Source organism: Daldinia decipiens (assembly GCF_022478715.1).
Source record: "Daldinia decipiens strain CBS 113046 unplaced genomic scaffold F4813scaffold_8, whole genome shotgun sequence".
NCBI classification, from domain to species: Eukaryota; Fungi; Ascomycota; class Sordariomycetes; order Xylariales; family Hypoxylaceae; genus Daldinia; species Daldinia decipiens.
In genome coordinates, this window is record NW_026054551.1 from 1 (window position 1) to 27,869 (window position 27,869).

General features: G+C 45.7%; 10 protein-coding genes across 10 annotated transcripts; 7 read left to right on the forward strand and 3 right to left on the reverse strand.

Annotated features, from left to right (window-relative positions):
* Positions 1-2,667: 2,667 nt before the first annotated feature.
* Positions 2,668-4,082, forward strand: F4813DRAFT_379520 (uncharacterized protein; the record flags this gene model as incomplete). The annotated part of the gene is made up of 5 exons (XM_049245467.1): positions 2,668-2,984; positions 3,051-3,187; positions 3,224-3,589; positions 3,646-3,912; positions 3,973-4,082. The coding sequence occupies 5 exons, from the start codon at positions 2,668-2,670 to the stop codon at positions 4,080-4,082; spliced, it is 1,197 nt and encodes a 398-aa protein (XP_049101640.1).
* A 405-nt stretch (positions 4,083-4,487) lies between these two features.
* F4813DRAFT_351634 (uncharacterized protein) lies at positions 4,488-6,660 on the forward strand. The gene has a single exon (XM_049242432.1). It carries the CDS (start codon positions 4,519-4,521, stop codon positions 5,920-5,922), a length of 1,404 nt encoding a protein of 467 aa, XP_049101641.1. The 5' UTR covers positions 4,488-4,518; the 3' UTR covers positions 5,923-6,660.
* Positions 6,661-6,991: 331 nt separating this feature from the next.
* Positions 6,992-8,525, reverse strand: F4813DRAFT_321973 (uncharacterized protein). Its single transcript, XM_049241012.1, has 2 exons — positions 7,746-8,525; positions 6,992-7,690 (listed from the first exon to the last, which is right to left on the reverse strand). The coding sequence occupies exons 1-2, from the start codon at positions 8,214-8,216 to the stop codon at positions 7,031-7,033; spliced, it is 1,131 nt and encodes a 376-aa protein (XP_049101642.1). The 5' UTR covers positions 8,217-8,525; the 3' UTR covers positions 6,992-7,030.
* Positions 8,526-8,539: 14 nt separating this feature from the next.
* On the forward strand, positions 8,540-10,676 carry F4813DRAFT_321907 (NAD(P)-binding protein). Its single transcript, XM_049241010.1, has 2 exons — positions 8,540-8,709; positions 8,818-10,676. The coding sequence occupies exon 2, from the start codon at positions 8,970-8,972 to the stop codon at positions 10,455-10,457; it is 1,488 nt and encodes a 495-aa protein (XP_049101643.1). The 5' UTR covers positions 8,540-8,709; positions 8,818-8,969; the 3' UTR covers positions 10,458-10,676.
* F4813DRAFT_321908 (uncharacterized protein) lies at positions 10,677-13,068 on the forward strand. Its single transcript, XM_049241011.1, has one exon. The coding sequence runs from the start codon at positions 10,895-10,897 to the stop codon at positions 12,473-12,475; it is 1,581 nt and encodes a 526-aa protein (XP_049101644.1). The 5' UTR covers positions 10,677-10,894; the 3' UTR covers positions 12,476-13,068.
* Positions 12,920-14,668, forward strand: F4813DRAFT_321889 (uncharacterized protein). The gene is made up of 4 exons (XM_049241009.1): positions 12,920-12,922; positions 13,090-13,530; positions 13,661-14,348; positions 14,536-14,668. The coding sequence occupies exon 3, from the start codon at positions 13,661-13,663 to the stop codon at positions 14,282-14,284; it is 624 nt and encodes a 207-aa protein (XP_049101645.1). The 5' UTR covers positions 12,920-12,922; positions 13,090-13,530; the 3' UTR covers positions 14,285-14,348; positions 14,536-14,668.
* Positions 14,575-16,712, forward strand: F4813DRAFT_321786 (ankyrin repeat-containing domain protein). Its single transcript, XM_049241008.1, has one exon. The coding sequence runs from the start codon at positions 14,865-14,867 to the stop codon at positions 16,473-16,475; it is 1,611 nt and encodes a 536-aa protein (XP_049101646.1). The 5' UTR covers positions 14,575-14,864; the 3' UTR covers positions 16,476-16,712.
* A 265-nt stretch (positions 16,713-16,977) lies between these two features.
* Positions 16,978-20,202, forward strand: F4813DRAFT_351658 (dipeptidyl peptidase IV N-terminal region-domain-containing protein). The gene is made up of 3 exons (XM_049242433.1): positions 16,978-17,201; positions 17,260-19,824; positions 19,889-20,202. Exons 1-3 carry the CDS (start codon positions 17,198-17,200, stop codon positions 20,062-20,064), a joined length of 2,745 nt encoding a protein of 914 aa, XP_049101647.1. The 5' UTR covers positions 16,978-17,197; the 3' UTR covers positions 20,065-20,202.
* A 1,042-nt stretch (positions 20,203-21,244) lies between these two features.
* Positions 21,245-23,884, reverse strand: F4813DRAFT_401296 (Di-copper centre-containing protein; the record flags this gene model as incomplete). Its single annotated transcript, XM_049248390.1, has 6 exons — positions 21,245-22,167; positions 22,233-22,616; positions 22,671-23,044; positions 23,108-23,437; positions 23,498-23,625; positions 23,692-23,884. The coding sequence occupies 6 exons, from the start codon at positions 23,882-23,884 to the stop codon at positions 21,777-21,779; spliced, it is 1,800 nt and encodes a 599-aa protein (XP_049101648.1). The 3' UTR covers positions 21,245-21,776.
* Positions 23,885-26,850: 2,966 nt separating this feature from the next.
* F4813DRAFT_351662 (uncharacterized protein) lies at positions 26,851-27,641 on the reverse strand. Its single transcript, XM_049242434.1, has one exon. The coding sequence runs from the start codon at positions 27,472-27,474 to the stop codon at positions 26,962-26,964; it is 513 nt and encodes a 170-aa protein (XP_049101649.1). The 5' UTR covers positions 27,475-27,641; the 3' UTR covers positions 26,851-26,961.
* Positions 27,642-27,869: the final 228 nt, after the last annotated feature.

A 27,869-nucleotide genomic window follows, 5' to 3' on the forward strand; every position in this document is an offset into this window, starting at 1 on the left:
TCTTGAATTAAATACAGATATGCGAAATCGTTGATTTTGTATGGGAAATGGGTGGCCCCCACTAGGGTGGCCCCAGTAAGGGTGGTTTGACTTATAAGTCAACTTCTAAGCAGTTCGGAACTGGTCCTGTTGGGTGCAGTCGATATGGCTTTAACTCACGATTTCATGGAACTGCCTAGACTTCGACATTAACTACCTCCTAGGCATGCTGCTATTATATCTTGTACGTACCTACTTATGGACACTTTCCTAATACCAAAATTATTATTTAGGCTCTGCTAAAACTGCCATATTATACACTAAATCCTTTCGCCTTCATCAAACTAGCTCCATCACAACTCTTCACAAATCCAAAAAATGACCGCCATTCTCACCGTTAGAGACTTGATAGGCCCTACGCGTCATAGAGTCAAAACGCCCTTTACAAGCCCTATAGACATAGGCTCAAGGCAATGGCTAAAGACACCTTCTGCATTCTATATTACAATCCAGTTCTGAAGGTTATATACGATGAGGATGAAGAGGATGGTGCACCTTGTCTTCTTATGATCTTCAAAAATGAGTTTGCTTTGTCCCTTGATGCAGAATTATCGTTTCTAAAATCGCAAATTAGAATGCATCGGCATCTTGGTTACTTCCGCATTGATGCGACAGCGCCTGTGGGAAGAAACCTAAGGGGAGTCTTTGTGGAGCGTGATACCCGATATCAAGGCACGCCACCGGAAGCTTCGAGTTAACCGGAAGAGTCAGAAGAGTCGGAATAAGAGGCAAATTAGAAGCCGTACATTGTTAGTAGATTGGAGAGAGAGGGGAGGTCTTTTCTCGTTTGTGGGTTGTTTTCTTTGCTGTTCGTCACGAAGCTTTAGCAAGGACTACGATAGACTACGTGCATAAGGTACCCAGCTTAGTATTGATATTCAGTCCTTGATCAGACACTCTCGATTTATAAATTTTGAGTTTCCCCTTTATCAAATTCTTAGGCCACCAAAATCCCCAAAACACAAAGCTTCCAGCTCAAAAGCGCTATATTCTCAAGTGTTTCTCATATATTCATACACCCCCCGTCATATGAGAGATAATTTGTTCAGTTGTGCTTTAGTTGGCCCTATTTGATGACCAGCACACTTAAGCCTTAATATACGTCTGGTTGAAATGAGGTATTTATATGAGCGGATGTGAAGCCTTCACATATCTCCTTGTCATCTACTCTCGACTATACTATATTATATATGATTATTAGTTAATCTTGTTCATTCGTTTTAATTCCATCGCTTATGCCTTGAATCGCATTTGCTAAGTGCGTGGATAAGTGAATTCTGGCACGACTTTATCCAGCTGTCGACGATTTCCTTGGGTTGGGTTGGGTCAATTTCACTTTGTCATAATGGTGCCTGACATACCTATGATTCAGGTCCAGTTTTACATACAAACTCACGAAAAGCTGCATGATCTGTCTTACTACTCTCTCCGACAAGAGATGAATGGGGCGCTTCGTGATTCTCATTTAGCATGCGTCACGAGATATGCCCCTCGTCGGTTTAAAGAAGATTGTTACTTATTTACAATAACTATCCAAGGTCTGTTTCCTTTCGCGAGGTCCATTTTGGGGGCCGTAAACTATTTAATGCTGAACCTGTATATGCCCGTTGTCATATTAACTGCACCACCCTCACTCTATGGTACCACGCCAAGCCCGAAATAGCATCCCCCGCCGCAATGCCTTTCTCGCTGAAGAATATCTTTTACACACCACAGAGGCTCAAAGCTGAACAACATGTCAAGCGTGGCTTCGGTATACACTCGAGTCTTGTAAAGGAAGTGGCGTATGACGAGGATAAGGACGACAAGACGCCATGTCTTCTCGTTATCTTCTGGTCCTCTCGAGCCCTTTCTCTATTCGGAGAATTGGAGCAGGCAAAGCACAACATTGAGAAGGACTTTTGGGGTGGACTTGACCATTTCCGTATCGATAGTAAGCAACACTTTTGACCCCTATATCCTACTCGAGGCACCCTAATTAAATTTTGTTTCTTCTGCCGGATTAACTATAGGGTTATAAGAGAGGCGTGATCACTAATACGGGATATTACAGTTGTAGCGCATAGCAATATGGAATCGCGGACATGTTTAGTGAGGCGCAGCAGCAAATATCGCAAGCCTCATCAGAAGCCTTGACGAAGTATAGCTGCGAGGCGGAAGGGTGGATGGGTCAGGGTTAGGGGAAGGGGGAAGGGGGAAGGGGGAAGGGGAGGGAACAAGGGCATCGGCTAGGTAAATCTAGCACCGCTAATTAGAACAATTAGACTTATTTATTGCTCTATAAACATACCTACCTAGAAAAGGTAGTTATAGTTGAGTGTATTACTCATCACCTATGTAGGTACCTAAGAAATGCACATGCTAGTGCCTATCGTACGTACCTCTATGGGTGCAGCTTCTCTCTCACTTTAGAGGTATACAAAGGGAAACTGCATAGGTTAGGTATCTAGGTAGGTACCTATATGTAAGGAAGGAGTAGACATTTTAATAATGCACTTCGCCTGCATCTTGAAACTTTAGTCGCTCTGTATTCTTCCTTTCCAACTCAACATTTCTCCCCTCGCGAGAAAGTGACTTCAGTAATGAATTATGGTCCTCAAACAAATCAGAACGAGAAACTTTTACACGATGGAGCATATGCTGCGCTGCAATAATCTCAAATGCCGAAAGGAACTTGGTGATCGCGCATTAGTGACTACATGCAGTCATATTTTCTGTACTGACTGCGCTACTCGCCTTGGTTTGACAGCACAAAGACATGAAAATCGCAACTCGTGTCCTGCTTGCAATACTCCTTTAACTAATCCCGACGATGCTGTCGTTTCAAATCTCAATCCTAGCGAGGATTACAAAACGAGTGTTCTCAGCGGCCTCAGTCCCTATGTTATTATCGAGTGCGCAAGTCGGGCCCTTAGCTTCTGGGCCTACCAAGCCACCCAGGAAGTGTTAGTGCCGTCCCGCCTCCTATCGTCCTAAGTTTACATAGGTAAGCTTATAATCTCAACTAATAGCTTCTATCATGAGAAACTCGGCTCTGCACTCACTGAAAAATACTCAAACCTCAGCGTCCAGCTTGACAAAGTCATCAATGGTGCAAACTTAGAAATCTCCCGCCTGGAAGGAAAGCTTTCAGGGGCGTTACTCTTATGTTCCAATTACATCAACTATTACTGACCTCCTATAGGCATGGGAATAGAGCATGAGAATCTACGAAGAAAGAATGAAGAGCTAGCCCACGCATACAAAGAAAAGAACCGAAAGCTCCTTCAGATCCAAGAGTTGTATGATAAGCTCAAACAAAGAGCCATGTTGGGCCAGATGCAAGATGCTGCCGAAGATGCAGTTGATTCTGCACTCCATGGCCAATCGGTAGATAGAGCCCAATTTGAGAGCGTTGGCCAAAATTCTACCGATTATCAAGATCACGGAACGCCGTATGCGCACCATCGCCCAGTGCTCCACGAGCAGCAGAGAATGCCAGCCGGATACCACCATCAGGCGATGCGACAGGACCATAACAATCCTTGGTCGAGGACTACGGGAGTTCAATGTAATAAAGCAAGAGAATATTCAGGCACGATGAGCGCGATGGCTAACATTATATAGCAAATGTCCCTATCACACCTTCGACCCATCGCCAGCGTCTTGGCGAAACGGCTGGTGTTGGTTTGTCGACCATTCCCGGTCTTGTTTCAGGAACCCCTCAAGTACACCAGACTAACATGAACCTACGAGCATCACAAGTTGACATACCGTCAACTAATCTTCAAACTAATACAAGATTCCCTGCTGTTGGACTGAGCTCTGGTCTGAAAGTCAGCCACGATGGAGGAAACTCTACCGGATTTTCCGCATCATTAGCGAGACCACGAGGTAAGTTCTCTTATTACAATAGCCCCGTTCTAAGATGGAATCGCACTAACTTGCCAGTAGCAGTAGCCCAGAGACGAACGCCAATTTCTTCGACGTTCCATCGAACACAAGCAGGCGGACAGCAGGAAAATATTCTCCCCGGAATTCGAAATAATTTCACAAATCTCTGAGCTACTTTATCCGCCGAGACTCATAATGAGAATTATTTGTGAATGATAGAGTAAGGATGGTATATCAACTCAAAGGCAGAGCTCTAAGGGTAGAATTGGGACAAGACGTTAATACATCGAACAATGCATTGTAGCTAGAGGAATACATAATGATTTGCCATTTGTTCCTTCGTTGCGAATGCCTGTTAAACCTTTCAAATTCACATCAGAACAAGAATATTGCTAAAATACAATGAAATTGTGGTTGATAATATATAGTTCTTAAGGGACGTTTCATTATCTCCTTTACGTTAGTTATTTCCGCCACCCCCTAAATCCTTCAAAGAAGAATTTGTACAAAACAAGTCGAGATTTTACTCGTACAGGTTTATTATTTCTCATCAAACTCTATATTCTAAATACCATACATCAGCAACCAAATCTAACATCAACAACCATGGCGTCCAGATACTCCCAGAATCAGCACCGCGACAGATCAAGCAGTCTTTATGGATCGCACCCCGATCTATCATCTTCAAATGAGTCTACGCAGGCGTACGACTCGCGCGGCGATCGAAGGAGTATCAAATCGTCTCAGTCTATGCAGTACCAGCAGATGGATCGAATGCTACCACGTGGGTCTCAAGTCGAGGACAAGGACATTAAAGTGACGAAAGCTTTCAGCCGTTGGCTAGGAAAGCACAAGCCCAAGAATGCTGCGAGCACTGAGAGGCTTCGTATAAGTGAACCCCATGCTATATCATTGCCGCAAGCTCCGCTGCGCCCTAAGCATTCGATTAACGAGCAAAAGCTGCTGCCAATAGGCGGATCTCGGATCTTACCCGAGCTGGAATCATCAAAGCCGCCTCTAAGGAACCCAAGTATTCAAAAGAAAAATCTCGGTAAATCTAAAGATGCACTAGGCTCATACCCAGTCGGCGCCTGGCTCGATGATTCGAAGAAGACGCACCCCCCTAGACAAATATTGTTAAAGTCTTCGGCCGAATATAGCGAAGAAGATGCTCCACGAGTTGTTAGATCTAGACCGTCATCTCGTATTACCTCAAGCTCGACGTTCTCCGAGCCTGAGCCTACACGTGACATCAAGCCCAGTCTGCCGGCGGATGTCAGAGCTGAGCGACGGAAAGGGCGGATATTCTTAAATGGTAATCCCTCCAGAAGTCTTTATGAATTCCCCGATCCGGAAGTTTGGAGTAACGAAGATGGTGATGAAAGCGACGACGACGACGACGATGACGACCAATTTTGGGATGACGCTGGTTTTGATGACTATAACTTTGACGATGCTGGCTTTGAAGAGGCCGTTTTCGAAAGTACGGGTGAGCAAGATCTCACTGACGGTTCCATTCCAGAGATCATAGTTTCTAGTCCGAGTGACGAAGAAAGTGAGTCGAAGAGACGTATGAGTTCCGAGGACCTGCTGAAACCCGACGACGTCTACAAGGTTCTTTGGAAGCAGCAGACCAAAGAAACACGCTTCTTGAACGAAACCCAGCGCTTTCTACTACCTCTGGCTTGGTTGGTGGCAGAGGCAGAAAGAATAGATGTAAATGACTTGCCTGCGTTGGAGATGGCTTTGAAGTCTATCATTGAGGACCGTCAGAAGCTCATTGACCTCTTTCCCCTGGCGAAGATATTAGCCAAGGATCAAAAGGTTGATGTTAACGACTTCAAATCATTGCCTCGGATGTTAAAAAATATCATAGCGGACCGCGATAATGCTAAAAGGTTGGCCGAGTACCACAGAGTAGCAAGGAGAAAGCTCGAATCAAGAGTCGCGCAGTTAGAGATGGAGAAAAATGGCGAAAGCCCGGACGATGAAGAGTATATCCGGTACTGAAAACCTCCTTGGCCACCACCCAAGGTAATTATGGAAGATGAGTACCTGATTCTTAAGGTCTTAAAACATACTGTTACTTGGTAATTCTAAAGAGCAGCAGGCAAGGACCATTTGCGACTGATAGAGGTATAATTCGGAACATCTCTCTGACCGTAAGTACTCATTAACCTAAACCCCCTTCCACCAATCCCCAATATTTATACCATCACCCCTATTTTCAATTTCACATATCCACATGGCTTTAATAAGCATCCAACTCCCCTTACCACTTTAATATTGGGAGTAGTTAAGAATCACCCACCTACAGGATTCTGTAAATCGACAACGATGCCATAGCCTCCCTAATCAATATGAGGTTACCGGGCACCGCATATTAATTGACGTCTTATCATGAATACCTATACAGTATAAGAACGTACTTGAATCTTTCTATTCAAAACAACGAGCGGGTCATACGAGACCTAGCGAGTCGCCATCACTTCGTTAACGACATTATTTTTCCATCTCTTCCTCGACCTGTGCGGGAGGTAAGAGATACGAAAGCCATTCATTTTAGCACGTTATTTCATCGGGCCGAGTAGAGATGCTCGGGTACGAATCTTATAATACAGAAAACCTATCCTCCCGGTCTGGCCTGGCGGGTGGACCGGTGGACGTTACGCTCGTTACTTTCCATATTTACCTACCCAGGTATCTTCACTCATTTACGACATTGTTTAATTATTATTAAAGTTGTTTACCATAGTTACGCATCTCGTTACTGATATCTTTAGTTACATAGATGTGTGCATATTTAATATAATGATAAAAAACAAAAATTCTTTTATCGACATACTATTGAACTACTCTCTCTGTGATCGTGATCGTGATCGTGATTTACTTATGTTCTATCTATTACTAAGGGGAGCTAGGTATCACTGGGTTAAATTTTATATAAATTTGGAGGTATTTGACGTTATGTTATATTATTATTGTAGCTAATTCCGGAGTACTCCTTAAGGGTACCCTTCCAAGTCTATATGAATATTGACTCGATATTTACCATTACCTACGATTCGGATACCTCCTGTAGCTGCATGTGAGCCCCTGAAATAATACAACGTTCAACCTAGCTCCATGGATAGAACTCATTGGGCGAGAAAATGATTGACCTCTTTTCAGCACCTCGCCATCTTAGACACGGTATGTGCTCGCTTTCCCGTTTTTGATTCGTCACCTTAATTCCCAGTTCCGAATTGAGCAGCTTCATCGCGCTGCGAAGCTCCGGGCTTGGATTCCAAATATCCACTTCTAGCAGCTCCCACTTGGCAGCTTCTTCGATGGCGTCGAGTAGGAGCCGGGCGATTGCCCGTGTCGAGGTCGCTTCGTCTTGGCCGCGGGGCGGTTTGACGCGCTGGATTGTGATCTTTCGATGGTGGAGATCGGAGAACCAGTATACCCAGGAGTCTGCGCTCTCGCAGATACTGCCTCTTACTTCCGGGGTCTTGCCGTTTGTCTGGTTGTTCATGTATGCTATTCGAGCTTGTAACCAGGTAATCATGTTCGCAGTGGGTAGGATAGTCACGAGCACACTGTCTTTCGGGAGATCGTATTTCTGGAAGTCATCTTTGAGACTTTCCACGTCCCGCTCGCAGAGGCGGGGAATATCATCTATGGTTAATGGGCGCGTCTCTGGGAACTGGGTTTGTTCTTTATGTGGAACAGATGGGGGAACTGTCAAAATAGATTCTTTCGAATCTAGAATATCCCAACCTTTGCTGACGTAGAACTAAGGGGTTCTTGTCAGCATGTTGAACCACGACGTAATTGTTAACATGACCTACATCTCCCACATCCGAGTATAGTATACTAGCCGTCGCATTTCCCGGTCCATCTAACCATTCAGCAACGCCTTTGAGTAAGACAGAGGCGAGACCGCGTCCACGGTAAGTCGAATCGGTAACGACGCTGAAGATGCAGTAGCCCTGTTGTTGGCGTGCCATCGCCTCCCCGTGCGGAGCGGAATCATCCCGGACTAGTAGATCCCTGTGCATCGTCTTGCACATGGCTAATACTTGTTCGGGATCATCGGCCAGTGTGAGACACCACCATCGCCAGCCGGTGCCTCGCACAAGAGGTTGGCTTGCGAGATATTCCTCTCGCCCTAGGTAACCTTCCGGCGTAAGTGACTTCCCGAAGGCTGTAGAAGCAAGTTTGGCGGACCGGACTCGCTCTTCGGGTGTCGTCGCCTCGGAGAAAATTACTTGAAGCGTGCCGCGGGCATTTTCGATGGTAATTAGTTGCGTCTCTGTCATTGTTGTAATATTTATCTTTCTTCTTGTTATAAGGCTAGGTGCCTAACCTTAGGTATGTAGGTAATTATGAGGGTTGATTGCTTCTCCTAACGAAACCGGAAGGCCGTTGTGGTAAGAACGGCCGGTATAAGTGTCTCCGCATCTGGTCCGAGATTCGTTTATAAATCGGGTCGTCCACTCTTCGCTTAGGTGCGGATCATTTATTGGTGACCCTCGCCTCATTGCTGGTTCCCCTCAAGATGTCGTCTTTTATATATCCGATTTTCTGTACGATTCGCACCGCGCATCACGCTTGTCTGCAATGGTTCCTGTCGTACACTTTTCATCTTTCCTATCGTTGTGCTCGGTTATATCGATAACGAATTATCTTTAGAATCCCCCGCTTCGTAAGGGGTCGTATTACACAGTAGATTTTGCTTGCTAAGCGACCTACCCTTGGATTGCCTCGAGATAGGTAATAGACAGAGATATTATACATACCTTAGGTGCCTAGGTATGCATACTAGTAGTCCTTAGCTACATGTTATATTTATAGCTCCTCGCGTAATATAATACTATTTTCTTACTTTATTATACTAAATCTCTTCGGGTGGATTAACAGCTTCGTATTCGTACCCTGTAAAGGGTCATACGAAGCGCCAAGACTTAAGATCTTGAATAAATAATAGTTTAAAAGATCTCAGCTAACCGCGGGGTAGTATTTTCACCTGCTCAGTTAATGTCAGTAAGATCGTGAGAAGGAAGTACGGTGAAATGGATGCCACGGGAAAGCAAATACTGTATACCGCGATCGCGACGCTTCTCGTGATTGGCATCGCTTGGATATGGAAACTCAACAGCGCGTTGAAACAGACACCACCGGAAGTATTAGCTGTCTCCCCACACCGCTGGACAGAGCAAGAGATCAAAGATACATATCGACGCATTGAGGCCAACCCAATCGACTGGGTTAAACAACTCCCGCCGCGGCTAAACCGTCGCTACATTGTGACGGGCGGTTGCGGGGGAGTCGGCGGTCAGATCGTCCTACACCTACTTGCCCGCGGCCAATCCCCGGAGAGCATCCGAATCGTCGATTTCCAAAAGCCGGTCCGATCTGATCTAATAACGGGCTCTGCCGCTCTAGTTGACTTCGCGCAAGCTGACATCACATCGCCACCGGCAACATCTGCGGCATTTAATAAGCCATGGCCCAAGAGCGTTGCCCATCTTCCGCTTACTGTCTTCCACACGGCTGCTATCATCCAAGCGTCGGAACGCTCCCTGAAAACTTATGAGCACGTAAAGCGTGTCAACGTCGACGGTGTGCAAAATGTCTTAGATGCGTCGAAGCAAGCTGGCGCTGACGTCTTCGTGTCCACGTCTTCCGCCTCGGTCGCTTATATGCCCGTCAGATATTGGAATAATCCGTTTCAGCGCTGGCCTGAGAACTATTGGCAAGTACTTGACGATTCTGATTTTGACCGACCGTTGCGACCGCACGCGCAATTCTTCAGCAACTACGCGTATGCAAAGGCGACCGGCGAACGCCTTATCTCCGAAGCCAATAACCCTAGTTTCCGCACGGGACTCGTGCGCCCCGGGAACGGCATCTATGGTAGCAGTCACGGCGACCAGATAATTGGGCTATGTTTGAGGGCTGGTACGTTCCCGAGTTGGACGAGGAATATCATTCAGAACTTCGCGCACGCCGGAAATGTGTCATTGGCGCATTTGCTTTTTGAGGCAGCGCTATTGAGAGATGAGAAGATAATGCCTAAGTGCGCCGGCCGCGCGTTTACCGTTACGGACGCTGGACCACCGCCCATATATGACGATGTCTACAAGTTACTACGAATCACGGCCACGGCCAACACGGCGCCTATCAAGGTTATGTATCTGCAACCCGGAATTATGTTATGTCTCGCACATATCATTGAGTGGTTTGACCTAGCAAGTCGAACACCGGTACTCGAATGGATAGTACCGCGGCCTAAGGGCGAACTAGCAAAGTTGCAGCCGGCCATTTTCACCCCCTGCTCGCATCTGTTAGCATCAAACGAGGGTGCGGGACGAAGCATCGACGAGGGTGGCATCGGGTACCGACCTGTTCATAACACAATAGAAGGAGTTTGTCAACAAGTTTTAGAGTGGAATATTGAGCATCAGGACTCAGCGAAACAAGGACCTCAAAGCAGCGCAGAGACTTTTGTAAAGGAGATCAAAAACGTAGGCGTTATGCCTACTGCTATGGGTGCTTGAGCGTAAAGCTATGTTATTACACCACCTACTAAGCAGTTTTTCATGATTTTCTATATATCTTCTATAAAACATTAAAACCCCTTCATTTTCAAAGCTCCGCGCAGAAGGACTCATCTAAGCATATGGATACTACCGATCTATAAACTGTCCACTATTGATGATAATACATCGTTCTGGTGAAATTACACTATAGTTATGTTCGAACAACTGGCATGTTTTCTGACCAGTCGTGTTGAACTGGAATAAAACAAATGTCCCTAAACGACGACCTTGCTCAACCCTGTTCTTGGGGCTATATGGTAAAGAGATAGCCACTGAAATCTGATTTGATGGATGTCACGACAGAATAGTTAATCCTAACAATTCATTAATATAGCTACCTTCCACAAAACACGAAGACAAAACTGCACCTCTCAAATTATTGAAATCGAGACACCATGTCAGCAGATATTACTCCTCCCGCGGAGGCACGGCCACCCCGCCTTACCTTCGGCGTTGAAATGGAATTTGTAGTTCCTTGGCTGCCCGAGGGCGGCGACGACGTCCTCGAACATATCAAAGGTCTACCTCCCGTCCTTAGGATAAAGAAGGCACCAAAGGATGGAGACATTGCATCCGTGATTTATGAGATGGTCAAGGTTCTCTTCGAGAAACACAATCTTCCTGTCAATGTCAAAACGTATACATATAAGACTAGATTTGTCAAGACAATACTTGGTCATTATAACCATTGGGGAGTTATGGAAGACGTTACCGTCAATGAACCCGTCGAAGCCAAAACCTTTGACTGGGTTAAAAAGTTTGAATGGGTAGGCGTTGAGGTTCAGACTCCTGTCGAGCCTGATATCCCTGCTGCTTTCGAGGCTCTTAATTACGCTCGACAGCTTCTAACCTCGTCGTATAGGTGTCGTGTCAACCATTCCTGTGGACTTCACGTTCATGTTGGAAACGGCGGCGAGTACTTTCCCCTCGACTCCTTGCGACGCATTGCTTCACTAGTATTTGCTACGGAGCATTTACTCACCACCCTAAACCACCCCTGGCGGGTAGTAAATTGGAACTGTCGAACATTGCGGGACAGGAGTAACTTGTCGAATCGGTTAGACGGTCAAGCAATGAGTCCTGGCCCGATGCATGAAACCGGATCCGCAAGAGATTGCATCCGGTATCTTGCCACAGAGGTCCGACACGGAGAGGAGCCTGTCTCCTGGAGAGAAGCGAATCGAGGGAATGAGTATGTTGATGCTTTTGATGAAAATAGGAATAATGCTGGCTTTGAGCCCTTCCAGTCAAAGCCAGATCCTAAGGCTGGGGAAGAAGCACCAAAAAAGAAAGAAATAAAGGGGAAGAAGGCAGTAGGAAAAGAAGAAGAAGAAGAAGCAAATAAGGTAACCAAAGCGTCTGACGATCCGTTCAGTCGGCCTCTCGAGCCCAGCAAGCCCGTCCGCACACGAAACATCCCAAGAATCGTAAGACCACGCTATACCAATGAGCAACTCGAAGACATCACCGAAAAGACAAGAGACTTCGGTTGCTCCGGCCTCATAATAGAGGGCCCAAGGTCCCATCGAGCACCCGACCCAGGCGTATTCGCAGGCGTCCAGCAAATCTACCAGAGCGCGAGCAGCTGCGAAATCGCGCACCTCATGTATCCCCGAGGAGGAGCCATGGTGAACTTCCGGCACTACGGGTGCGATTCATTCACGCATCGCAACTCGGGACGCACGATCGAGTTCCGGGGAGCCGAGGGCAGCCTCAGCTCCTGGGTAGTGATCTGGGCCAAGATCTGCGTGGGCCTGATCAAGTTCGCCGTTCGATCGCCGTACTACGAGTTCGCTCGCGTCTTGGAAAACTGCGACGTTTCGACCGATCGGGATGGCGCGTATGACTGCATCGACTTGCTGGATGATCTGGGACTCTATGCGGAGGCGGAGGCTGCTGAGAAGAGGATCGCGGCGAATAAGGCGGAATGGGGGCTTGAGTACGTTGAGGAGGAGGAGGAGGAGAAGGCAGCTTGAATAATTACGTACGCTATGTACCTGTAATTATCTATTTCTTTCTCTCTTCTCTTCCATTGAACAAGATCTTTAGTTAGGGAGAGCATCTTATTTGTTGTAGAACATCCGGCCCATTGTATGCTGGAGCTTTCATTTTAAGAAATACTAGGTACTCTTTGTCTACCTGTTATTTCCAACATCTTAGAATAATAGATTTGGCCTAGTTTAATATTCATATCTAAGGTAGTATCATAATACTTTTAAGTGACAAGTGCCAGTTTCCAAATTCTGCACATTGTCTTTGTTATCTTCGTAAGCTACCTATGTTATACCCCCATATATAAGTGGTGAAAAGGGGCAAATTATAGCATAGACCCTAATCTAGTGCTATTCTATGTATTTGCAAAATCCGAGATGCGTTAGTTAGTTGATACTCCTAGTTATGCTTAAACAGGCGTAAGCCCTAGCGTAAGTCCTAGCAATCATTCTCGCCGGTCCACATCGTCTACTATGTAAATCCTTCTGAGCCCCCTGGAGCTTGTACAAAGCCAAGTGAGACATTTCTATACTTTCGAGCGTCTGCGACGAAAATGCACTATTTTTTTCTATATAGATGAAATAATTGACTGGCACAGCGATTGTCGTCTATGTAGTAAAGGCACTCTTGGCCAATGAAGATCCTGACGTCGAAAATATTCGTCAGACCCTCAGCTGAACAGCAAAGCCACGATCTAAATAAAAAGTCCTAGACCATACATACATAGACCATAGACTAGACCCGAGAAACGGCTTATGCATCTCGATCTGGACCCGACCCGTGTTACATCATCTCGCCAAGTAAGTTGATTGGCTCATCCTTCTATAATAAAATTGACAGGGTCAATTTAAGATGACCAGATACCCCGTACTAAACCTAAACCGGACTCTTAAAGGATCACATCTGCCAAGATGATCTCCCCATAATCAGCTGCACAGCCAAGAGCAGTGACATATCGGGTTTTGAGGCTTCGAACCCTTGGCTCTGCTGCCTTATGGGATCCATCGTTTTTGATATGGAGTCCTAGGTATATAAACTTGTCAGTAAGCTATAAGATTTTAATCTCATTCCATCTTTCACGGAAGTCCTTAAACCAAATATCCAACCTTACCTAAAACAAACTTTCGTTACTTAACAACACGTCGACGTACATCTCATTCTCATTCAAGATGGTCTCCCAAATCACGCTCGCTATTCTCGGTCTGGCTTCTACCGCCGTTGCGACATACAGCCCCTTGCAGCTGAGGAACCTCCACAACCTGCGCCAAGAACATGTTGTCGTCGAGGTGCGACAGGTATCTTCGGCAGAGCCTGAGATACCTACAATCACGCAAAGCCCCGAGTGTTTTTCTGCCCTAGCGCCGCTGGGCTCCGACCTCCCCAGTGTCCCGCTCGAGCTGCTGTCGTACATGGAGTCGTTTGCTGCGACGGCCGACGTCAGCAACCCGACCATCTTGTGCGAGGCCACCCAGGTGCCTCAGTCGCTGTCTTCTCTGTACAGCTCGTACGACCAGGCAGCTAGCAGCTGGCTCAGCAAGCACAGCAGCGACTTACAAGTCGCTGTTACTAAGTGCGGCGGCAGCGATGCCCAGGTCAGCGAGGCAGTAGCTTCTATCAGCGCTTTCATTGGAGATGGATGCGGTGCTTCTTCGAGCGGTGCTTCTTCGAGCGCGGCTTCCGCCGGGTCCGCCGGGTCTACAACCGCATCGCAGGGTCTTGCCGCCCGACCTACCGGTATGGTTGCAGGTGCTATGGCTGCCGCCGGTGCTCTTGGCGTCGCGGTACTCCTATAGTTGGATCCCTGGTATGCGTATACACTAGCGTTGAAAACGGACTCTTTTGTATAAATTAGACAATGTAATATACCCAAATTCAATCCCCTTCCGCATACTTACATGTATGTTTGCATTGCGTGTTATACATCAATACAACATTACCCAACGTTTAAGTTCCATGACGGCTTTTTATTATGTGTACCTAGGTCAGGTAGTTTCGGTAAAATGTTGGATGTTTGGAATAGGCACTGACAAGTATAAAATATCAGATATTGTTAAAACTGGTAGTGACACTACATGAGATGAGGGTTGTGATACTGTGGAATGATAGTGGTGTCACCATTGATTGTTTAGGTATATTCCGTATTCCATATTCTGTATTTGCGTACGTAAACCTCGGTGCCTGAACAGGGACCTGAGTCAATGCGTGCGTACCTACATAGAGACCACATAACACACCTAATGTATCACACCTATGTACCTAAGGCATGCAGGTATCCGCCTTCTACAACCGATTTCTTTTTTTTCTTTCACTTCGACAAACAAGCAAATCTTAATCTAGAATTATATATTTTTTGGAAGTATAATACTCATCGCTATGGCCAAGCTAAAGAGTTTACCTTCTGAACTTTTCCAAATGATCGCGACTTGCGGCATTCTGAGAAGAAGTGATCTTGCGTCCCTTACTCTCACCAACAAGCAACTCTATTTTGCCATCAACAAAATACTTTACAAGACCTTTGGAAGCCCGGTCGCAATTGAATTTGCCGTAAAAAATAGCACGATTGGTACTCTTGAAGCTGCCCTTTCCTTCGGACTGGACATACACTACGATGGCGATGAACCACTCCACCAGGCTTGCAGGGGGGATCGGATTGAAGTTATAAAATGGTTATTAAATCATGGCTCGTCGGTCGACACCGAACTCATATCTGGTATATCTGGTACTTCCGCCGATGTGTCTCGTTCTCCGCTGTTCTCCGCACTCGTCGTCGGGAGCGAAGATGCTGCCTTGTTGTTACTTAAACTTGGGGCTACTCCTAGATTCACCTTTCGCTCTGATTATCATAATCATAAAGGGTACATGTGCTATCATGTAGCTCGCCGGGCATACTATTATACAGCTCTTCACATAGCGGTTGACAAGGGTATGCTGCGTGTGATGGAATTTCTAATTCATGAACACATACAACCCATTGATGAGAATGTCCATGGCTATCCATTTCATGGTTATCCATTTCATGGTTATCCATCGGTCTTAGTCTTCTCAATTGGGCAACACAGTCCTAATCGGTTGAGTACATTAAAGAAGCTGATTGAGCTTGGGGCCAACGTCAACGTCGAAACTTACAACGGTGGAAGTCCATTCATACTTGCTCTTGAGTATGGCTACTATGACTACGCGGAAGCACTACTTGATGCAGGTGTGATGATTAACTCGAGATCCACCAACCCTAGAATAAAACATCCCATTCATGCTTGTATTAGTGGCTCGAGACACGACTTCCTTGGAGGATGCGCCATGCTTTCTAGGCTAATAGAAGCTGGTGCAGACCTGGAAAAGAGTTACCTAGGAGGATATACTCCCTTGGGACAGGCTGTGGTAGATGGGCATTGCAAAATGGTATCTCATCTCTTATCATTGGGTGTTCGTGTCGATGGTCAAGATTCATCCGGACGTACTCCACTAGATCGCTTCGTAGACCATGCGAGCCATGACTATGGGCAGTTTCCAGAAAAAGTATTAGCACTCCTACATGGTGGTGCTAGGATGGATACACCTTTGTTTGATGGAAGGACATTACTGGAATGGATAATTCAGGATTGGGACATTCATGAATTTATTCCTAGACCTTCCAGTACGGACCTACTTGAGCAATTGTTGGCCGCAGCTACTTCGGCAATGTTGAACAAGAAGCACCTGGATGAACTCCTGTTTATATTCTTCGAACCGAGGTACTATAAGGAGTGCATCATACTCCTCTATCATGGCGCCACTTTGAAACTCTACGACGAGGCATATTCTGCTGCAAGAGACATGATATCCGCTTACGAACACCACCAGCCACGCGATCCGGTAAATCATTTCATATACTTCCAGATGATTGCCCATGCAGGCTTGCCAGCAGAAAAATTCGACGAGTTGATCGCCTATGCTCGAGAAGTAGGAGACATAGATAGCAACCGAGCCCTACTTGGAATCAACTGACTCTAGGACTTGAAACAAAACTGGTACCATTAGGTTCCAAAAACGATATCACGGCCGTCGTGGAAATGGCTATGAAAGGAGGGTTTCATTAACCAAAGTGCGAACATGCCCCAGACTTGATCACAAGGGCAGCACCCCAAACACGTTTTGACATTTCTAGAATGAGACGAAGGACCAAAGAAAAGAAAAAAAGAAGAAAAACCTAAGTGTTGATGACATGTTTTCTCTAGGCTCGTATTCTTGTAGGGTAAGCAGAAATAATAAAATCAGTGCCCATAAACCAGTGGAAGGTATACTCTCATTGCTGGCCCCTATTCCCATTTTAACAAACCGCTATGACAGATATGCGATGAAGCATATATCGCTAAATAGGGGTTTCGTATTTATGTATTGTATTATGGCGTAAGGTGGCTGTGCGCCGATACCTTTACAAAGTACACGTCAATCTGATGTAGGATTTAGGAGGTGACGCCACATCTTAATAACGTTAATCATTCGTTGATGATTAGTTCGAAACTCGGGACTTTCGCTAAGAGCAACGCGTCTACATAATCTGTCGGCTTCCTGTCATTAAGTGGAATTAAAACGTACCTAATATATACAATAAATCCCAAATTCGCATAATTCGCATAATTCGCATTGGAGTGTCGCGCGGGCCGGCTGAGTTATTTTGGTTCGACGACACATGGCCTCTCTATTTATCTAAGGAGAAACACGCGACAATGGGTATGCGAATCGAGTCTCTATACGGATTAGACGGTAATCCTTGCTAACCTTCCTACAGCGTCCCCGAGACCATCGCACGACTCCCTTTCTTCTGTATCTACGACGAGTTTGGTATTCGAACGACTTAGCGAACGAGAGAAGCTGAACGAGGGTATTTCCGATTTGGACGACGAAGATCCATTACACGATGACTCCGGGGATGAAGCTGGTGGCTTCTTACCTCCCCTTCCGGCAAGGAGGGCTGTCGGGGTAGATAAATCTCTAAAGAGGTTCGTCCTTGTTATGGCTGGCGTATTTCTTGCTGCTTGGCTAGTTGGTCTATTCACATATTTATCGACCAAGTCATACCAGCACTCTTCTCAAAAGGAGCACGATCCGACCGCTACGGCAGCTCGCGGATCCGGCAAGAAAGTCACGTTAGATCAAGTATTAGACGGCTACTGGCGACCTCAGAGCCATGGAATAAGCTGGATCGCGGGTGCGAACGGAGAAGATGGATTGCTTTTGGAAAAAGGTGCGAATGGGAAGGATTTCCTCGTTGTTGAAGATGTTCGGAGCAAGAATGAAGACCACGCTGCAGGCGGTGGGGAGATCAAATCTGCGCAGACGCTCATGCAACAACCCTGGTTTAAGGCTGGCGATCAACAATTATCACCAGACCAAGTCTGGCCGAGCCCGGACCTAAAGAAAGTACTCATCGCTACTCAGACAAAAAGCATTTGGAGGTATTCTTTCACAGGAGTATACTGGATTTTCGATGTCGAGTCTCAAACTGCCGAGCCCCTAAATCCTCAGGATCCCAACCTCCGAGTGCAGCTTGCCCAGTGGAGTCCGAAGAGTGATGCTGTTATATATACAAGTGCGAATAACCTGTATGTACGGCGGTTGGAAGGCAAGAACGTTGTGCAGATCACGAAAGATGGTGGACCGGAGTATTTCTACGGCATTCCAGATTGGGTATACGAGGAAGAGGTATTCGGCGATAATAGCGCGACGTGGTGGTCTGAGAAAGGAGACTTTGTGGCTTTCTTAAGAACGAACGAAACCCTAGTGCCTGAATACCCAATCCAGTTTTTTATTGATAGGCCAAGCGGCGAGGCGCCCCCCGCTGGAGAGGAAAGCTACCCAGAAGTGCAACAGCTGAAATACCCAAAGGCCGGCTCGCCCAACCCATTTGTAGACCTTCTGTTCTACGATATGGCCCGGGGCGATGTTTTCTCGGTCGAGATTGAGGGAGGTTTTGCCGCGGATGACTTGTTAATTACTGACATCACGTGGGCTGGAAATAAGGTCCTCGTGAAGGAGACGAATCGTGTTAGTGACATTATGCGAGTTATTCTAATCGACGTTACTTCCCGGACGGGCAAGACCGTTAGGACAGTCGATGTGGGCAAGCTAGATGGCGGTTGGTTTGAAATATCACATGATACCACGTATATCCCAGCCGACCCTTCGAACGGTAGACCTAATGACGGCTACATCGATACTGTTATTAAGGATGATAGGGACCACATGGCATATTTTAGCCCCCTAGAATCCGAAGAACCTGTCATGTTGACATCGGGGAATTGGGAGGTCGTGGCAGCGCCTTCTGCAGTTGATCTGAAGAATAATCTTGCATACTTTGTCGCTACAAAGGAGTCCTCTATCCAGCGACACATTTATAGTGTTAAGCTTGACGGGTCTCACTTGAAAGAGATGATCGATGTCAGCAAGGAAGGTTATTATGATGTTTCGTTTTCCGCCAAAGCCGGATATGCCCTCGTCACTTATAAAGGGCCAAATGTCCCAACGCAAAAGGTTATGAGCACCCCGGGCAACCCGGAGGTATACGAACACATTATTGAAGAGAACAAAGACTTGGCGGATAAAGCAAAGAAGCACGAGCTGCCATTGCTAGACTACGGTACAATTACTATAGATGATGTCGAGCTTAACTACCTCGAGCGCCGTCCAGCGCACTTCGATCCGAAGAAGCGATACCCCGTGCTCTTCCAACAGTACTCCGGTCCGGGCTCACAGTCGGTTGACAAGCGTTTCGCTGTCGACTTCCAGTCATACGTCGCTGCCAACTTAGGTTACGTCGTCGTTACGGTTGATGGGCGCGGGACAGGATTCATAGGGCGGAAGGCGCGCGTAATTGTACGAGAGCACCTCGGACAAATAGAGGCTCATGATCAGATCGCAGCAGCTAAGATCTGGGCTGAAAAGCCATATATAGATGAGTCGCGGGTTGCGATCTGGGGATGGTCATATGGCGGGTTCCAGACACTCAAGACGCTGGAGCAGGATGCGGGCGCTACGTTCAAGTACGGCATGGCGGTGGCGCCGGTAACAGACTGGCGCTTCTATGATAGTATCTACACGGAGCGGTATATGCTCACGCCGCAGCAGAACGGGAAGGGCTACGATGGCACTGCTGTCAGCAACGCTACGGCCTTGGCGCAGAACGTGCGCTTCCTTATCATGCATGGTGTTGCTGATGATAACGTGCACATGCAGAACACGCTTACGCTGTTAGATAAGCTGGACCTGGCTGGCGTTGAGAACTACGATCTGCATATGTTCCCGGACAGTAACCATGGTATTTACTTCCATAATGCGAATCGCATCGTTTACGATAGTAAGTCACCCCCCCTCATTTATGATATGGTCTATTAGGGGCATCGCACGCTAATAAGCGACAGAACTAAACAACTGGCTCATCAACGCATTCAACGGCGAATGGTTGAAGATCACAGACGCGAAGCCTATACCTAATAAAGCGAAGAGGGATATAGAAATAGTTAAAAAGTCGGGGATCAAAGCCAGCGGCGGGCAGACACTGCCGCTATCAAGTCTATCTGGGCTGGGTTTATTATAGAGTACATTGTATAGCGGCGTCCTGGTGTACATCTATTTGGGCCTTTATGCTTTTGCATAGAATATATCAACAAATGAATACAATATGAAGCCATATGATACTGGGTCCTAAGTTAGTAGTATAGTGATGTTGTTTGCTTGGCTAGTACTTGTATGTTTTCCTATAAAGTCAGGAATGGTCGGTTAGTGTACCTACGGTAAGGTATACCATGACTTTACCCCTATTATAAGTTGACATGTTAATGCGAACAAGCCCCTGCCTATAATGTCTGAGATACGAGCAGTCTGAAAGGTAAATTTCTCATAATCAATTTCGTGGTATATAACGATCATTAAAACACCCTTGAGCTTTCAGGATCATCTCAGTTTCAGACCCCCTTAAAAGTTCATGGCCGACTCACATTCTAACATAACTAACCGGGTCAGCCTAGTTATCCAATTTAAAATACATATCGAAGTTAATTAACTAGCTGCGGAGGAACCTGTGTACTGGGATCAATCTTCTCGACAATAGCAGCGGTGCCATAAGCGCAGCACTGGGCAAAACCACCCATATCACCCGATTCGAAGCCGAGGCAAATAATGGCGTTCCCACCGCGAGCCTTTGTCTCGGCCACGACTCGACTGATTGCGTCGTCCCTCGCCGAGAACTCTGACTACGCGGTACCCCGGCACGTCGAACATGGTGGTTGTGATGACGCCTTCGGTCTCGGTGAAGCAGTGCAGGTCTGAGACTTGTGGCGGGACGTCTGCGCGGGGGGGGGGGGGTTGGAGTGGGAATTCATTGTTCTTGTATTTAGGCGTTGCGGTGGTTTGATTGTTGATCTGTAACTGAGAATGATTTCTTAGACGGATAATGAGGGTTTGATCGGAGGTCTTCGGTATGCTGGCGACTCAAGGTGCCTTAGAAGATACTAAACTGTAATTGGTCAGTTCCCCTTGCGGTTTACCTAAAGCGGCCGCCGTATATTTCCTTGTAAGCGCCTAAGTTGAGCCTTGGCGACGATCAGTGCCGCCACTAGCCGATGCCAGCCGATATACCTCGCTTTCATCTTCTATTGTGAGGTATACACTAACATCCATTTAACCAGTCGTAGGTGCGTACCAAAGTATTTTAGGTCACCATTAAAACTCTCCCCGGTTTTATTCTAAGTCTCTGAGGGAGGAATTGTCAGAGTATCTGAGACAAGACTTTGCTTTATTGACTATTCATAGTTGGGCCGATGAAAGGCGCTGAAGACTTGCATGACTTTGTTGGGTCAAATGAATGTAGGTACCTAGCTACCAAATCTAATTTGGTCTGATCCGAGTAAAGAGCTTCTGTGTACCTTAATAATGAAATTCTCATGTTATCATTGAGCTAATAAGCGCACATCTCTTCTACCTTGGTCCGTCAATGTATAAATCACGTCTGAAGACATTCTCCTGCTGTTTGGTCTTAGGTAAAGACTAATTTGTCAGTCTGATTTGATATCCGCTGGCTTGGAGATATCTGCTCCCAGTTAGGCCCAAAAGCCCCCGGCTTTCCCTCGGGTTGCCTGCTTGAGGTGGGAGTATCCATGGCCTCTTGATCTGTGGGTTGGATCAACCTTGCGATGATAGACCGAGACTTTAACAAAAGGGTCATCGTTTGGAACCGGAACATCGTAGCCGTGCTAGCACGCAGATTAGGACCACATATAGCGATTAAAAATCCCTACGGGTAGGCGAGTACTAGGGATAAATAGAAGAAAAATTGCTTAGACGTACTACTTTGACTCTCCAATGGAGATTCTTCTCCAGATGCCGCGATACGTGTTCAGGATCCGTGATTGAGGGTAAACTGTGATCACTGGTCGTCGATGCGACATCCTGCGAGGAGGATACGCGGGGGAGTAGTACGGCGGTGATTGGTATCTGAGCCGTCGACTTTGTTCCCTCGGAGGACTTAACCCTACAGTTTTCGCATCCTGGCGCATTCGGGTTTTGGTAAACCGGATTAGTGAACGTGTATACGTACCCCACAAGGCTCGGGTGGGTGTAGAGTGGTTCTTTGTACTGGTTAATGTCATCTTCATCACCAATGAAGAAGTATACAGTATATGGGAGGCCATTAAAGGCGAACCTAGAAGATGGTCAACATGATACTTAATGCGGCCTTTTACGGATTTCTGTCTTGACACGTCTTACCTCTTGTACTCAACGTTGACGATGACGTCGGCTGGAGCGTCCGCTACTTCTGGAGAACTGTAAAGCTTTTTCAGTTGATTTTGGATGTCATTGATATAGAGCTGCTTGTCGAACTTGCCCTCTGGCTTATACTTGGGGAGCCAGGGTTGAAGCTCAGGGTACGAGTAACCCCATTGCGTCCAGTCCCTAATATCGTCAGATGTAAAGTATGCTCCCTCCGCATTCTTGTGAAAAGGAGCCAATGGAGTCTCCGGGGTGTCAACGGTTCCTTCTTTAATCGACCAAGTGCCGTCGTCTGTTAGTTGTTCATCCCGCCTCTCGAACCAGTTCTCTTCGTTATCCACATTAAGGGCTTGCCAGATAGCGAATTGCCGGTCGACATTGCTATGAGAAGATGTATTAGTTTTAAGCCTCGCATAGATGGATTGAGAATACTACCAGTGATGCATGAAAAAGATCGGGTCGAATGCAGCAACTGGAACTTCCGTCATATGACCCATGTACTTATCTGTACCGCCGGTCCAGTTGTGAATATTGTTATGGATAAACTCCAGGTTCAAGTATGATGCTTCCTTGTTAGTTTCGCTATATTTTGTCGTGGCGAACTGAGAGAACGAAGTGATGTATTCTGGTAAAAAGAGACGGTATGTCATCTCGGCCAAGGGCAAATTCTCTCCGGTATACCACTTGTGGTCGCTGAGCGCCTCGGCCACCTTCTCGTTATTGACTTCTCCATTCACCCACTCGATGGAGACGTTGGACGACTCAGGTTCAAAAGGAGCCCATCTGCTGGTACCTTTGGATTTGGAAAACTATGAAGAGAATTGGATGGTTAGCGCGACATACACATAAATCTGGAGCAAAGGCTTGCTTACTGGAATAGTCGTCTTTGTGCCATCTGACGTCTGACTATCTACGTCTCCGACGCCATAGGGACCCATTGCTACTCCATCTGGCATGGTGAATTTGTACATTGGATTGTCGATTTTTACTACGGTTATTCCATCGTTCAAGTTAAGGACTTCTATTTCAGGGTCTTTAACAATCATTGGAACATCGTAGATGACCGAGTCGCCTCGCTTCTTTTTCTCCGCCCAATCCCAATAGGGCAATCGGAAGGTAGCAGCTGCGTCACGCCAAACCTTTCGCATATTTTCGGGAAGCCTCTTGATCACCTCCTTCTCCATGATCTCATAGAGAACTTGCTGTGATGTAACTTAGTTGCAATGGACCTCGTTGTTAGAATGATGGATTCTATGATATACCTCGAATAGGAGCACGTATGGTCGATGCCAGCAAGGGAAGAGAATGCTGTCGTGAGTACAGTAGCCCTCATTTGGGGTTTGAGGTTTTGTATCCTCATCCCAGGGTTGGTAAGGGAATCCATGGATACCTAGGAAGCATGGACTTTAGTTATTAGGATTCCAAAGGATGGAATTTCTAGCAGAGCGCTACTGACCGGCGATCTGGAAGTAGGATAGCTTTTCTTTAGGATCCTTTTCCCCTAGAAAACGTAGAGCCCAGATGAAAAGGCTGTTTTGGAGGAGGTGTTCCTTGGTCTGTCCTGGGTACCAACTGTCAGCCTCCAGGCGGAGGGGTACTGTGTCATGAGTGACGCCGGCCTTGATGCCGGTGATTACGTATTTTCCCATTTCAATCTGAATTATGCGGATGGGGGATAAATAGTGAATTGGATTTGGAATATCAGTGTGAGTAGTATACTCGAAAGAGGAGGGTTTCTTTTATTTATATAGTTGAACAGTGTTGGAACAGTGTTAGCAATGGTAATCTGACAACTTCGTTGAACTCGTAGTCCTACCATCTGGCCTATATTAAAAGCAGGGGTAGATGAGGGATGTTCATATGGTCCCTCTATAGCTGCATATCCAGATGATGGTGTATTCTGCGAAGTAGTACAAGCCTTCCTGCAGTCTGACATATTAATCACCTTCCACCGCAGTTACATACCCGAGTATATAGTTTAGTCGTGCATGCCTCCAATACACAGTATTAAGTCGAGCTAGCAGTATATAATTATTATCAGACTTATACTATGTATTGTGCTTGTTGATTTTGCTCGTGTATCTGAGTATAGTACACTATCGCGAAGAGTTATGCATCTAATTATATCTCATTCCATAGGAATCAAAGACAAGTACGCGAAGAATCTTCCAAAAAGAAGGTTTAAGTTCTAATAGCCTATGCTAATTTCTTATCTCATATGAAGCCGACATAATACTGTACCAGCACTCATCACGCTGGAGGCTGAGCTGAGCTTCGACTAATATAACCCAAAAGAGGGGCGGTAACATAAGGCGGCGTAGTTAGATGCAGGTAGCTTCTGCCAATTATACAGCCGATCACGATTCTTACCATAGAGTGGCGCTAAAGTATACACCGAGTTCTTACATCTTTATGGGTTTGATTACGGTGGGTGGTCATACCAACATTCCTACTTTATTAATTGGATGCTCAGCCCTAGGGACCAGACTATGGAAAATACCTTAGCTCCACGTGTTGTCTCGTAATATAGATCTTCATTGCATCTAACCCTAAACTGATGGCATCGTGACCTCCTTTAAGGGCCCACACGTACATAGACATGACGTACATAAAGGAGGGTGTTTTCGCCGCTAATTTTATTTGGCACGATGGCTACAACTAGTTATTACCAATAGGATGATTATACCTTAGTTATTCTATAGTAAACTTGTTGCTTACTGGAGTGAAAGTATTGGAAGCTTTTCCTAGCAATGCCTCATGAGTCTTCGCTAAAATATGAATTGAACCACGACTCATTCAACAACCATTATGTCTAAGTTAATATCTACGCAAATAACGCAATTTATTTATCCTTAAATCCCCTAGATGTTCGTTATAAATGGCCAGCCGTTGCTATATTAGTACTGGTTACTGTCTCATAGCTTAGGTATCTAAATTGGTCATCTCGCCTGACACCCGAGATACACTTACGGCGTTGACTTTCCAAATTGCTAGACCCCCTTCGCTTAGACCATTCTTACGAATTGCATCTTGAGTGTAGCGACCTCAACTTGTAGTGATATAAATTTACCCTTTGGTAATAGATGCGCCAACGGAACTTCAATCATTAGCTCAGAACGTTCCAGAAGGGGGTGAATCTTACGAGAGGTAACTTACAGAGCCCCAATCATAAATGTTAATGATGCTAAAAACTTTCTATGAGTGCTCATTTGTAGCCTCCAAACCAACGGTATAGGTGTGATAAGAGTGACGATGTCCGTTGAAATGTCACTTCCCACCATGCCGTAACCGATAGGGATCACACTCCCACAATATTAAGAATACCCCTTTTGGGTAAATACAACCGTTAGGTGTGATCCACATTCTAAGAGGCCGGCAATGATGAAGCCAACGGTCCGGAAAACAATTACTATTATTCAAAGGATAAGAAAAGCGTCGTAATTGAGCCCCGGTGAAAATATACCAGTAGAAAAAACAAACAAAGAGTTTAACAAGACCAGCGCCAGCAACACCTAAGAGGAGGTACGCAAGTTCAATCTTTGAAAATGTTGATATAAACAACAGTTATCAAGGAGAATAAGAAAAAGTAGATGTTTATATGAAAATGAAAGGTGGTTCATTACGTATTTCATTTATCTAACCGTTTCGAAACGACTGATAGGTTTTCTATTGAGCCCCCTATTGGACATCCTAGTGCGTGGACTTTTACACCTGCTCCTCGTTAGTATTAGGTTTAGGAATTTAGGAATCAGTAGTTAATAAAAGAAAGCTAGCATCAGAAAACCAACGCGAGGGATGGGGATGGGAAATTACCATAGATTTCAAGAACTGTTAACGCGGTCCCAAAGACGAATGCCACGAGAATTAACCAATCGCTTATAAGGATATCCTGCCCTTTCCATCTTCTGGCGTAGAACCGTAAACTAACACAAAATGCAGCCATGATTTCGAGGGCAACGGAGCCAGCAATCAACCCATCTGGGTTATCGTACTTAGGATTTCCCATGGTATATAAATGAAGAATGTAGCTTTAGTTGTAGGTTTGGATCAGAGAGAATGAAGTTGTAGAAATATTAGGAGACGCAGGATATTAAAGCCCTAAGTCTATTAACTAATAGGCACGGAATGAACAAAATATCGAAGCAGGACTAAGTTTAATAACCCCAGGACATTAGAATATGCCATAGTGAACCCGTTACACCAACTAGAGACATTGATTCTTCTAAGTTCATCACTTGCGTCTTCGCTGTACCGTGGAGACATTGAAACCCGCACATTAGAGATCATATCGTTAAGCAAGCCTCGCTGCAATTATAAACCACAGAGTCTCACAAATAGGATTTATCAAAAAACATAACAGGTAACCTAGGTTATATGCAGCTACCCGCCCTAGCATTAAGTCAAACACTATCAGCTCACCTATCTAGATGCGACAGCGACTAACTAATGAACACTCGAATCGGATTTTGAATTTCCTGAATGATAATAATAGGTACCTAAGGTAGGGTAATATATCGTGCCATTTTTCTACTTCTACTAAATTAGGGCTTTAAATTCTGCCTATCTAGTAGACAACGTGTGGAAAATCGCACTACACAGAAGTTTCAATAACAATGGGCAAACCGAGCGTGGTCTTAGATCCTTCTATACTCTATATTCGCTTAGAGACGTGTCAGAATGAATGGACCGGTGTGATACTAAACTGCAGAGCTCTTGAATCACACTCCTAGTTTCTCGTTAAGCGTATTTTAAGCGTATTGATATATGCGCATCGCTCAAAGAGATTCTCGAGTTCTGGCTTTCGTTGCCCTTCCTGGAAAGCTGCAGACTCTATCTCTCCAAAATGTACGTCAGCCACAAGGGGAACTTGCATTTTGCCCCTTTCCGAGCTTGAATCAATAGTGTGAGTTTCTTTACGCAAAAAACAAGCCCCTGTACCCAATGGTCCACCAATAAGATGCAAATTAATTCCGGAAACCCCAAGTTCTGGTGTTTTATTTTCAGTTTCGATCTCCTGAAAAGATTCCGGCCATGACCTGAAGCCCTTATCACCTGCGTATGTGGGATTACCGGTGTAAGCAAAATTGATTAAAGACGCGGCTACAGATTTCGACTGCTTCTGATCTGCTTCCGAGACATGGCTCTCAGTAAATAGGCCGTCAAAAATATAATTAGCATCACTGCCGTGAGCCATACCTACATATAGCATTCCAGCAGCCTTGAATAGCAGCGTTAGCATGGTCTAATTTAAGTCGTAGAGGCGAACACCGGAAAACGTAGAGTTTATTGCTACAGATTTCCTGGACATTTCGTATCCAAAGTCAATTGACGGGCATTTGAATAAAATATTACGCAGGATGCGAGAGACACACTTTGCTGGTGCGATATTTTCTTATATTAAGCATATTCCATCGCGCGCTACCCTGGAGGGGGTAGCATGGAGCCTTAAGTATTCGGAATCTTCGCTAATTTAATATATTATATGTACGTATAGCAATATTTTGATTTATGGCTGTAACGGTATGTACGGGATATTGCATAGCCGTTAATACGGCTGTGCAGAATCAAGGAGGTCCGTGCGCGTAATCCACTAATAATACCGAGTAATATCATGTGATTTATGTAATGTAGGTA

What these genes read in the sequence shown, in the direction of transcription:
- F4813DRAFT_321786 (XM_049241008.1), top strand. Translation starts at nt 14,865, where the DNA reads ATGGCCAAGCTAAAGAGTTTACCTTCTGAACTTTTCCAAATGATCGCG.
- F4813DRAFT_351658 (XM_049242433.1), top strand. An exon ending in GAATCGCATCGTTTACGATA is followed by an intron (nt 19,825 to 19,888) that starts GTAAGTCACCCC and finishes AATAAGCGACAG; the next exon opens with AACTAAACAACTGGCTCATC.
- F4813DRAFT_351662 (XM_049242434.1), bottom strand. Translation starts at nt 27,474, where the DNA reads ATGCTAACGCTGCTATTCAAGGCTGCTGGAATGCTATATGTAGGTATG.
- F4813DRAFT_321907 (XM_049241010.1), top strand. Translation starts at nt 8,970, where the DNA reads ATGGATGCCACGGGAAAGCAAATACTGTATACCGCGATCGCGACGCTT.
- F4813DRAFT_321973 (XM_049241012.1), bottom strand. Translation starts at nt 8,216, where the DNA reads ATGACAGAGACGCAACTAATTACCATCGAAAATGCCCGCGGCACGCTT. An exon ending in TATACTCGGATGTGGGAGAT is followed by an intron (nt 7,691 to 7,745) that starts GTAGGTCATGTT and finishes AGAACCCCTTAG; the next exon opens with TTCTACGTCAGCAAAGGTTG.
- F4813DRAFT_351634 (XM_049242432.1), top strand. Translation starts at nt 4,519, where the DNA reads ATGGCGTCCAGATACTCCCAGAATCAGCACCGCGACAGATCAAGCAGT.
- F4813DRAFT_321908 (XM_049241011.1), top strand. Translation starts at nt 10,895, where the DNA reads ATGTCAGCAGATATTACTCCTCCCGCGGAGGCACGGCCACCCCGCCTT.
- F4813DRAFT_321889 (XM_049241009.1), top strand. Translation starts at nt 13,661, where the DNA reads ATGGTCTCCCAAATCACGCTCGCTATTCTCGGTCTGGCTTCTACCGCC.